We start from the raw sequence: 12,205 nt of genomic DNA, 5'->3' as shown, positions 1-12,205 counted from the left end.
TCCTACTTGCTACTCCTACACACTGCCCTGCTCCAGGACTGCCTCTCAGCCCTGGGGAATGGGGGCTGCAATAGAGTGGGTGGGCGGAGGCCAGCAGTAGCGTGCAAGAGGCAAAAGAAACCTGCTTTGGCCTTTGTAGATTTCTTTCTCAGTCCATCATTACCTAATTACATGTGCAACACACAGCACACCCTACCTGACAACAAAAGCCTTACAGTTCAGGATGCATCATCTTTGCCTGCGGGAGCCTCTCCTTTGTCTGTGTGCACATGTGTGTGCACAAGTGAGTACAGTCAGGGTGTCTTCTTTTATTCTTCAGCTTACTTTTTGGTACAGGGTCTCTCACTGACCCCGGGAATGAGTGAGTCAGCTAGGCTGGCTGGCTAGTGAGCCCGAGAGTCCTGGCTCTGCCTTCCCAGGGCTGGGGTGATAGGCTGCTTGCATGGGTGCTGGGCATCAAACTCAGGTCCCCATAACTACACAACAAACTCTTTATGACTGAACTGCCTCCCCAGCCCATCCAGGTCTTTTTGTCTGTCGACCTACTATGTGTTCTCCACATCTGTGAAACAGGGCTGGTGCTGATGGCACCTCCTTCCAGGCTCTGAGCATGCAAGCTTTGTGTGTGAAGAGTACAAGAACTAACACACACCGCTGTTACATGGCCCCGCTCTCATCACTGTGGCCCGTGCTAGATGACTTTGACCTAGGACCTCTCCATCTTTGTTTGTTGTCACTCCCGTGTGCCACCTGGGGTGGATCCCAGCACTGTTCTCTGAGGGTTATGTGGCTGTTGCTTCAGCCTCTTTTTGTCTCTAGAAACATGACACTGTGTTTGACTGTCCACAGTGCCTTCTGGGGATGACAGCTGAGTGAGATTGTAGGCTCATAAGTAGAGACTTTCTTTGGCGTCAGAGCTGTTATGGTCATGTTTAAAGGGGCTATTCCTACTTGTTTCCCACTCCTGGATCTGGCAGTGCCTGCTCCCGCCTACTCCATTTAGTACTGGTCTGCTTCCCCCAGGCAGGGTATAGATTGTCATTGCATTGTGCACTTTCTGCTTACTTTAAAAGCACCATCTGTAGCACATAACTATTTGGTATCTATAACATGCATTTCAGGTTATTTGCTGTCATTTCTTCATACACACACACACACACACACACACACACACACACACACACACACACACACACACACACACACACACACACACACACACACACACACACACACACACACACACACACCAGTTCTAGGTCTTGATCTTAGAGCCACTGGCAAGTGCTTTGTCACCAGGCTCCATCCCCAGCGCTCATATTTTGAGACAGGACCTCACTAAATTGCTTAAGCTGGCCTGGAACTCACTGTACAGCCCCAGCAGGCCTTGAACTTATGACCCTCCTGCCTCAGCCTCCTGATGTTCCATGTTTGTCACTTCTGAGGATGTGTCATCATGAGGCCTTCTTAAGGATGGCTCTTTCAGAATTACAAGTATGTCCCCTGCTGACTACTTGTCTTTCTATTAGAGTTTTTCTTTCTAGATATAATTTGAACACAATGAAAGGGACACTGTGAGGAATCTAATTCGCTTTAACTGCACTGCTCTTATCTAATGGAAGTGTTTAATTTTATTTAGTGCGGTAACCAGTGCCTTTGTATTTGAAATTGCTTTTTTTTTTTTTTTTTTTTTTTATGTTTTGTTTTTCTATTCTTCTAATTATTTTGCCCTGCTGGGGACTGAACCCAGGGCCTTGCAAAGGGTAGGCAAATGCTCAACTGCTGAGCCACATACCAACCCTTATTGTCAGCTTTAACCATTACACTTTCATGTATCTGCTATGCATGTGTGTATTCATGAGTGGGCAGGTGCTGATACACATGTGTGTGCCAATGCATAAATATGAATGCCATCTCCCCAGCCCCATATGTGTCATGGTTCTTTTAAGACAAGGACCTCCCTCCATTGTCACAGTCTTCATGGATAGTTGTTCCTCATGAATTTTAGACTCACCTCATTGAGACCCTTCAGGGAAACTGGAGCCACCTCCAGATTGGAAGAGAATTTGGACAGACAGTCCCTTTGTACTACCAGAGACAGGACTGGAAGGCCCAGCCTAGGGGCATGCATTAATTAAACCTGATAAAAAATTAACTCGGATCTCCAGGGTCAGTCGCTACATGTGATTACTGGAGACCAGGATAGGTACCTAGCTGTGAAACAGGCTAGACCAGCCTAGAGCCCAAAGGGGCAGCCTGCAGTAGCTCTGGTTCTGAGAGATCTAGCCAGTGGCCACTGGTAGGAACCAGTAAGGTTCCATATGGAATAGACCCCAAGGTTCTGGCTAATGCCCAACTCAGGCCCCAACAAGCAAGCACCTAGCCTCAGTTCCCTCCTTCACTCAGATTGTGACGCCAGGTCGGGGAGTGTTAGAGATTCCAAGTTGCTATAACTTTGCCAGCTAATCAAGCCAGAAACTCTTTGCCAGTCTTAGAGCTGAGATAGGTCCCTTTCTAAGGCTCTTCCCTTCCATAGATGTGGGGAAGAGCTCTGGGGCTCAGAACTGGATGGTGGCTCCAGGTTTAATAGAACCCCAGGGCCCCTCCAGGGACAGATCTGAGAGCCTGAGCCTTGGTGGCCTTGGCTGAACTATAACTGCTTTGCCCTAGGTGAAATATGAAATATATGCCACACAAAAGATATGATATGGAAAAGTTTATTATACTGAGAGGGGTACCCCAGAGAGAAGAGAGACAGATAAAAAGAGATAGGTACAGGTAAAAAAAAAAAAGCAAGAGGTAAGAGAGCAAGAGAAAGGAGAGAAAGAGGGGGGGGGGACGGTAGGGGAGAGAAAGATGAGGTGGGTTTGTCCTTTTCTATACTGGGTAGCTGGCCTACCTAGTGGCAGGCAGGTAATGACATCATAGGTTGCTAGGCAGACTGGGGCAATATCCTAACACTAGGGCCCTGGAGTTTTGAGCTAGGCCTCCACTGGTTCTCAGCAGTCCCAGTACCATGCTGGGTCCCTATCCATAAGATACAGCCTTCATCCCAGTCTCTGCTTCTTGTTTATCTCCTCCACCATTGCTCATGGCTCTCCCAAGGGTCTCTGGTCTCCTCCTCTCACTACTGCCATCCCTCCAGGCCTCACCTTTGCCTGCATCCCTTCTGAGAACCCTCTGGGATATGTAAGTCTTACCACCTCTCTAACACGGGAGGTACCTATCTGTCCAGAGCACCGATCCAGGGGTCTGCAAAGGGTTGCATGGTGACCTACAGTGAGAGACCCAGAAAAAGAAAATGAAACGGGAGAGCTGAGAAAATAAGGCAAGTGGTGAGGCTCACTATAAGGAGCCTCTGCCACCTCCTGGTGTCCTCAGGCCCCTGTCTCAGCCTCCAGGATGCTCAGCCCCTTGTCCAGGCCCCCAGCTGCACATCTGGTAGGCAGCTCTAGGAGAGGGCCGGAATCCAGAAACCCCAGGCAGAAGGGACCAGCTATACCACCAATCTGCCCCAAGACCCGAAGTGTATCCCTGTGTCTCCGAGCCTCACTTAGCAAGATTGAAAAGTGAGTGTGGGTCCCTGCTCCCAGGACTTGGGCAGTATCTGAGACAAAGGGGCCAAGGCCTGGCTTGCAGCTGCCATCCCAGGAGGTACTAAGGGTGGCTGCTCTCAGGCTCAGCTCAGCCTTGGAGGCTCTTGGCCCCATGCAGCTGGCTGTGGGAGGGGCAGATGAGCATTCATGCTCTGTAAGGTCATTTCACAGCCTCATTCTTGTCCTCACTCAGAGCTCTCCATAGCTGCTATTGCCACTGAAAGCTTGTAGTGGAATGGCAAGAGACTAGTGGAGGGAAGTGACTATGGCAAATGGAGTCTGAATCAACACGGTGTCTAGGAAAGCTGGCTTAGCCAGACTTAGAGGAGGCAAGCACGCCAGACCTGGAAGTAGACAGCAGGGTGGAACTGCGTGTGCGTGGGCTCACTGTTAACCTCCTGCCCGATTCAGAAAGACCTCCTTGTCCAGACACAGAAGTAGGTGAAGTATACAGGCAGAAGTCAACACTTTCTGATGCTGGGTCCTTGCAGTATATACTGGTTTTTCCCTTGTGGCATCTGGTGGTGGCTCAGGGAGGTTTGGAGGCTCCCTGAGGGAACAGATTATTTAAAGACCTGGCACTACCTTTCTGGGCATCCTGGAGCTGAATGACTTGATTCTTCTGGCGTCTCATTCAATGTCTCTAAAAGGAGTGGTTCCTTCCACCAGGAGCTCTCCTGACTCCTTACACAGCTCCCTTTCAGAAGGCTGTAGTCTCTCCAGCTATGTAGTTGAAGCCATACTTTGCCCCAGCTACTGTGGTGTCCCTCTGGTTCAGACCTGGCCTGCTCCCTCTTTAGAGTCTGCAGTTTCCAGCGGCTTGATGGAAGCTTCCAGCTTGAACTTCCTACTTCATTCTTGCCAGGTGACCCAGTCATTCCTAGGATACAAGGCCCCTGAGAGGTTAGGTAAGTTGCTTCAGGCTCCCCAACCAGTAACTGGAACTGAGATTTAAACCCACAGCCAGATCCTTCCCTGTCTCACGCACCAATGAAAAAACATGGTTTTTGGAGGGTGGGGACTTGAGTAGCCTATGGCAGGTAGCCAAAGAGGACTGTGGCACACCCCTCTGCTTACAATTCAAAGATCAAAGCAGGCCCTTGGCTTCTCTCCTGCAAGGAAAGATGAATAGAGGCCACCATGTCCACACAGGGCAGGGATTGCCTCACTCACGATGGGGGAAGGACTGCAAAGTTGTTCATAGCAGGGGCTACAGAGCATGCACATCCGGCAAAATGTCTGTCTGTCCACCTGGATGGAAGCCAGTGTGAGGTAGTCACTCCTGCAGGAAGCCTCTTAGAGGCTGTCATCGGGCCCTGGAGCTACCCCTCATTGCAGTCTGTCCCTTCTGTCTACCTGCCCCTCAAAGTGGCTTACACTTACTAGTACCTCCCCCTCAGCCCCAGGGACTGTGGCTTCCTCTCTTTTGTGACATCCAGACATCCAGGTGGGGACAGTACCCTGTGCTTGGGACACAAGCAGTAGTTACGTATCATGAGTTTGAGCTTTTCTGCCTATAGAGACCAGATCCGAAGTTGTCTTCCACCTTGCTCCTCCTCTGTGCAGTGACTGGGTGCCAGAGTGCCCCTAGCTTGGCTAGTATGTTGCCCTGTCTCTGATCCCTTCAGACCACTTGGGGAAACTACTAGAATCCAGAAACTGGCTCTTATGCATGCTGTTTCAAGCATGCAGGCCTCTATGCCCACTCATCCCACTATCTGTCTACTTTTTCCTTTCCACTGCCAACTGACCTGGGACAGCCTGTGGGCCTCAGCCTGCAACCCCTCCATGGGCCTCTACCTAGAGAGTATCCCTAGGCCTTGCTTAGAAAGACCCATTCTGGTGCAAATTAAGGGCCTATCCCCACTTAGGCTTCCAGCCCCCTTGCCCATGCCAGCAACTCAGTGTCCACTTCAGGCTCTGTTCCCGGCACCTTAGCGCCTGAAGTGTATGTGCCATGGGAGAAGCCACAGCCTCATACCTTATAGAACATCCCCGCTTCCCTGAGCAGAGAAGTCTAAGGACCCTGATACCATGGCCTGTGTATAATATGAAGGGGGTGGAGGTGGGGGCGCACAGAGCCAGAGTACCATGGAGGTAGGAATGGACCAGGTCATCTTGAGCTTCTTCATTACCAACTATGCCAGGACCTACCTGGCCTGCTTCACGGGCTTAGCACATCCTAGGACACTGCTGTCGAGGGACCAGTAGACACTGATACAATAGGTCTCTGCCCACTGGGATAAGGGAATGTGCCTGGTCTCCCCATGTAATGGCACAGGGCCGGGTGTGCTTGGGCTGACTCTAGGGGACACCTCACTCTTCAACAGCTCTCAGTGACTGCAGACAGAGGGGAAGGGAAAGTGAGCCACTCTGATCCAATGGCTCAGCCTGGCCCTAGGGGTTCCACACAGCTCCAAGTAGTCTGCCAGACCCTCCAGAGCAGGACACGTATCCTGAGAGTCACCTGTCCAGCTATTTTCAAACTCACTCATGTGACAACAGGGCCTCCTCCCTGCCAGGTGAGCTAAGGGCTCGGGAGTACACAAGGACAGACAGGAAATCAGAGGCCAACAGCAGGAAGAAGCCTGTCTGCATCAGAGGACACCCCTCCCTTCCCTTCCCTTCTCTGGACCTTCAATTGCCCCCTTCACAGCCAGCCAGGTGTGGAAAGTAACATGCTCTGCCCTGGAGTCAGGGCAGGGTATAGTCTCTGTCTATACCTGCTGTGTCTGGCCTGTACATTCCCTGAGCACCTGAGGACCTAGCTATGAGACCACACCCTAGCAGGGGATGGGGCTCACTTAACCAGTAGTACTGCCCCAGACACCTTCCCAGGGTCTTGGCTGCCCCAGCAAGGCCAGTGTTACAGCCTCTGCCTGTTTCTGCAGCACAGTGGTCTCAGTACAAAGCATCCTAATGCTCAGTAGGTACTTCTTTTTTTATTTATTTATTTTTATTTTATTATTATTTATTTCTTTCTTTATTTTTGGTTTTTCGAGACAGGGTCTCTCTGTGTTAGCCTTGGCTGTCCTGGACTCGCTTTGTAGACTAGGCTGGCCTCGAATTCACAGTGATCCGCCTGCCTCTGCCTCCTGAGTGCGGGGATTAAAGGCATGCACCACCATGCCCAGCTTGTAGGTACTTCTTTTAAAGGTTTATTTATTTATTATTTATACAGTATTCTGCCTGCATGTGTGCCTGCACTCCACAAGAGGGCACCAAATCTCATTATAGACGGTTGTGAGCCACCATGTGGTTGCTGGAAATTGAACTCAGGACCTTTGGAAGAACAGACAGTGCTCTTAACCTCTAAGCCATCTCTCCAGTACCTCAGTAGGTACTTCTTTACAGTGCTTGGATGGTCCTGTTTGAGCTGTCAGTAGGTAGAGAGACCATTTCCTGTCTACAGCTGGCTTCTTGTCCTGCTTCTCTCCCAGGAAAAAAAGTACAGACACAGAAGGGAAAACAAGGAAACTATTTGCTGTGGGAGTGACAGTTTGGATGGGACAGTGGGAGTGCTGATGCGGCTGGCAAGAGGTTTGTAGTGTTTCACCTCTGGGTCTGCAGTGAGCTTGGCTTCTGCATGCCAAGCGCAGAGATAGCAAGAGTTACATATCTATGTTCCCAGCAGGCTTTGGGTGCCAGCTAAGAGCCTTACAATTTGGGATTCTCAGAGGACTCTGGGGGGCCAGCCAGGAGTAGCCCTTTTGCGATGCAAGTCAGCAGGTCACTGACAGGAGGAGCAGGAACAGGCATCAAAGCTTGAGTCCCATGAATCTGGTATCTGAGGCTGGAGTGAGTCCCCCTGCTTACTAGCGGCTTTCTCTGATCCTGGAGGCTGCCTCTAGGCAACTCTCTTTCCTTTCTGTGGCAGTCTTCTGTCTCCTCCCTCTCCTCCTCCTCCTCCATTGAGCCCTCACTAAGTCTTTTGTTTGTACAGCCCTGGAAGGTCCAGATTTATGGGATGTCAGCTAGGCCCTGATTGGATGAATGTGTACATACAAAATAAGGTTAGAAAGGAGACCAATCAGGGAAGAGCTGTGGTTGTCTTTACAGGCTGTGTGCTGCTTTCCCAGCCTAGTAAAGCCCTGGGACACTGGCTGTCAAACTGGGACCCTGGTGCAGCTGAGATTTGTAGCTCCCTTACCTTCAGGGGTCCAATTTAGCTGTCCAAAGCAGGCCATGTAGGAGAGAGAGACAGAGAGAGGGAGAGAGAGACTGTCTGTCTGTCTCTGTCTGTCTGCACAGGGTGACACATGTTTGAATTGGTAGGGGTGGGTCTTCCATGGGGACTGCACATTGTAATCATGGCCAGGTGTTAGGATCCCTACTCATTACCTGTCAGCAGCAGCTTCCATGTAGAAGAACAAGCAGCAAGTCTGGCACTGTGTGGTGTAGTTCATGCTTGCACAAATGTTTGTAGTCAATTCTGGGAATTATGTGTCTTATCACCAACAAAAGCCTCCCCAGTGTCAGCATGGAATCTAGGCAATTGAGTGAAGGTCTTGGAGCCAGACAAGGCAGGCTGTCATTTTGAACTCTGAAGTCAGCACCCATGCCACCATAGGAGGAGGAGACAAGGGGACAAGGGCTAGGGGCTGGCCTAGATAAGCAGAGCAGGAAGGTATGGAACACATTACAAGACCCAGCCCCTGCCCCCGCTTCAGGGGTCAAGCAGTCACTACTGAGCACTCTTCTTGTCCATCCCACCCAGGAAGCCTGAGAAGGGCATCCAGTATCTCATTGAGCGCGGCTTCGTGCCCGACACGCCAGTGGGGGTGGCCCACTTCCTGCTGCAGCGCAAGGGCCTCAGCCGCCAGATGATCGGTGAGTTCCTGGGAAACCGGCAGAAGCAGTTCAACCGTGATGTGCTCGAGTAAGTCTGGGGGTCAGGGCCCCATTCCACATGCACAACACACTGTCAGCCATGGAATCCCTCATATGCCACACCACTTGCACTCACTCCTGTCGCATCAGCCATGCTGTTTGCTGGGTCAGAGAGTTGTCTCTTGCTTTCCTGGGATGGGCCTTAGCTCTCCCTGCAGAGACCAAAACCCCAAGATGCTCAGGGCACAGCCTAAAATGTCCATTTGTCCAACATCTTCCTATAGACTTGAGGATCTCAGAGTTACTGATCATCCCCATATGACACCAATGCACTGTATAGACACTTGTATACCGTACAGTTTAGGTGGCAATGACAAAAGCAAGTCATTTGTCCACCATGGACAAAATTTGGTTTTTTCCAACTATTATGGGTCCATAGTGGTAAATCTGAGGTTGGGGAGCCCAGGAGAGCTGCATGAACTGACCCCCACCCCAGCCGCCACTCAGTTTTATTTGCCCAAACCAACACTCTGATGCCATTTCCTATATCCCTACCCTGCCACATACAAATGGCCAGCTGTGTCTAATATAGATTCTATTGCCTTCCCCAGTCCTTCCATCTACCCGCCTAGAGCCTCTTGCCATCACACACACATAGCCTGCAGGTGGCCCACATTTGCATTGCCACCTTGACCTGACAATTATCCATCCAACATAGAGAAGTAGCCCTGCCTGTACCTAATCCATAATCCCACCTCCCTGGTGGACAGCATTCAGTCACACGCCAACATCCCTGAAAGCTAGTGTGTACCTGTGCTATGGGAAGCCCTGCCGAGAGGAGGGCTCCTGGGCCCGTCCTCCAGCTGCTCTCTCTTGTGAGTAGTGCCGCCCAGGGCTTACTGTCTTCCCCTAGCAGAAGGGCACACAGTTTTTCCATGTGTCTCTCCCTGTGCAGATGGCCTGCTAGCTATCTCTGCTAGGATTGTACCAAGGCCTGTGACTGAGGGATCCCACAACTGGCAGAAATACTGAAATGCTGAGCTCTGCGAAGTCAGTACTGGGGAGGGCACACACAGTTACCCCTGCCATGTGCTGCACAGAGGACAGCAGCAGCTGGCGAGCGGAGATGGAACAGGCTCACCCGTTTGGGTGTTCTGCAGTGAGTGTTCTGCAGTGTGGTCCCAGGCAGCTTGGCAAGAACTACTGTTCCTGCCCCTCCATCCCAGAGAGATGGCAGCCAGCACTGTGCCTTTCTCACACAGGGCACCGGGTCTGAAGGGGTGGGCCTGGGTGCAGACATACCCACACATGCACTCCTGCAGAAACCCTTCCTGCATTTACACATGTGCACATAAATGTGACCAGGCACACAAATCAAAGGACGAAAGCTTGTGTGGAGGCTGGTGCAGAGCAGGCACCTTCATCAGGTTGGTGCTGCTTAGTCAAGGGCATGCCGCAGACCTCTCGGATGCTCCTCCGGTCCTCATGTGTTTCTTCTCCTTCCTCTCACTAACAAGCATGGAGAGCAAGGTGCAGGGAAAGCAGATCCATCGCCACAGTGTTGTTAGTCCCCACCGCCAACCCCCCATTCACTGGGTTTCTGGTCTCAGGAAATCCTTGCATTGTTCTCCACCCGTTAGAAAATAGCCCTGGCTTCAGGAAGTAGCCAGGCCCCCAGCCTGCCTCCTAGGCCTCCTGGAGGGCAGCTGGATTGCCCAGATTCTGCCAGTCTGCTGCCCTCCTTGGGTCCCAGGATGGGCCCAGGAGTGAAGACAGGCACCTGGGTGATGACACCACCACAGTCCACTCAAGCTTTGTGGCTACAACTGCTTTTCAGAGGTGACGTGGACACCAGGCCATCCTGGGAAATACCTCCCAGGCCCCATCCTCTCTACTCAGGCCTTATCACAGAGAGAATTGAAGGCATGCCTATCTCCTGCCCTACTCCCTCACACTAGAGTGGCTCAGTCTTCAAGGTGGCTCTTGAGAGGCTCTTACCAAGCCCTGCCAATCATGTTCCCTCCACATGAGAGCAAGACTACTGCATGGGTGCACATCCTGGTCTGGCACTTGAGGGCTCTCTCTTCATGGGCCATCCACTGTGTACCCATGGACTATGTGAACTGCAGTGCTGATCTCTCTGTTAGAGAAGAGCCACACCTTTGGGCTCCTTTGTAAAGAATGACATACATGCAGAAAACATATTTCTCCTACAACTGTGGGGTCTCTAGATGCCTCAGGAACCTGGGACTATGAGGGGCCGGCTTCCCAGAGGCAGTTGGTCTGTCCCCATAGATTTAAGGACCCTTGGGCTCTTGAGGCCCAAGCCCCATCATGTGACTAAACTGGATGTGCCACCTCCGTGGGCCTGGCTGCTCTCACAAGCCATGCATCTCTGTTCCAGCTGTGTTGTGGATGAGATGGACTTCTCTGCCATGGAGCTAGATGAAGCCCTCCGGAAGTTCCAAGCACACATCCGAGTCCAGGGGGAAGCTCAGAAAGTGGAACGGCTCATCGAGGCATTCAGGTCAGGCCCCGTGTCAGGTGAAGTGGGATACACCACATCAGTGGAGGGACAATGCCTCACATAGCTGTGTGAGGATCCAGTACCATAGCAGGACAGGCACCCATGCATAAATGGCTTCCTGTGTCCCAGGCACTGGGCAGGGCCCCAGTTTGGAAGCACAGACCTTATTATGATTTTTTCAGATGAGGAAACTGAGCCTCAGATGTTAATGTCTCCACTGTTAACATTCTGATCACTGTCTCAAAGGCCATTGGCTTTCCGGAGGCAGTTTCCCATATCTGGACTTACAGTGTCTTATGGTAACCCATTACAGAAGCTATAAAGCCATGTGGGCTAGGCTACTCACTGAATCCACCATTTCCCTATTGTGTGACTTTACACCAATTTCGTAGTTTTCCTGTGCCTCCCTTTCCCACCTGTGAGAGAGGGGTGGAAGGATGAAGCAGTCCACTTATCCCAGCACCTGACATGACAGTGAACTCCTAGTCATTCCTTTGGGACAGTGTACAGAGCTGCCATGTTGGTGCCTCCATGCTTGAGGCTGAGTAAAGCAGACTTCTATCCACTGCTTAGTGGCGTCAGGAGGAATGAGGTCATTGGAAGGTGGACCACTCCAGGGTGGCTTCCTGGAGGGAGCAGCACTCAGCTGGGCCTGGTTGGAGAAGGCTGAATTGCATACAGAGCTATTCTGCATACAGACACCATCATCTGCTCTGACCTTGGCCTCCATGAGATCTCCAGTAGAGAGATTGTTAGGGAAGGATGGCTGTGGTGATGAGTGCCAGTGAGGCAGAGCAAGTGAGTGGAACATTGGGTCAGCAGTAGAAGGCAGCGGTCTCAGGCAGGAACTGAGGCCATAGTGAAGGGAAGCTGGCTTCCTCCCTGCGGTCCTAGATGGCCTAGGTTACCCCACTGGGATGTCCTCGCTTCAGGCAAGAGAATGAGGACACAGCCTTGAAGCTTTCCTGCTTCTACCCGCCCTCCCATGAGTGAACTGTACCTCAGGTAGCTGCACTGGGCAGTCTGGACAGCCAGCAATCAATTGCACTGGGATGAGGATGGGAAAGGCTGCAGCAGCCAGAGGTTAGGGTTGGTTAGCAGAGGGTGCAAGTGCAACGCTTAGGTGATCTCTGACCAGCTCCCTGTCCTCCCAGCCAGCGGTACTGTGTCTGCAACCCTGGGGTGGTACGACAGTTCCGGAACCCAGACACCATCTTCATCCTGGCCTTCGCCATCATCCTGCTCAACACAG

The 12,205-nt window shown here is 51.6% G+C and overlaps 1 protein-coding gene across 1 annotated transcript in view; it reads left to right on the top strand.

Annotated features, from left to right (window-relative positions):
• Positions 1 to 12,205, top strand: part of Iqsec1 (IQ motif and Sec7 domain ArfGEF 1) — a 330,930-nt gene that overhangs the window by 303,361 nt on the left and 15,364 nt on the right. Inside the window, 3 exon segments of the mRNA XM_051154905.1 lie at positions 8,314 to 8,475; positions 10,831 to 10,953; positions 12,108 to 12,205. The exon segment at positions 12,108 to 12,205 is cut by the window's right edge and continues 69 nt beyond it. Of these exon segments, the coding sequence (XP_051010862.1) occupies positions 8,314 to 8,475; positions 10,831 to 10,953; positions 12,108 to 12,205 (383 nt within the window).

Source organism: Acomys russatus, chromosome 13, assembly GCF_903995435.1.
Source record: "Acomys russatus chromosome 13, mAcoRus1.1, whole genome shotgun sequence".
Classification (NCBI taxonomy): Eukaryota; Metazoa; Chordata; class Mammalia; order Rodentia; family Muridae; genus Acomys; species Acomys russatus.
The sequence above is the reverse complement of the archived record's forward strand: the minus strand, read 5'-3'. Positions and strand labels throughout refer to the sequence as shown.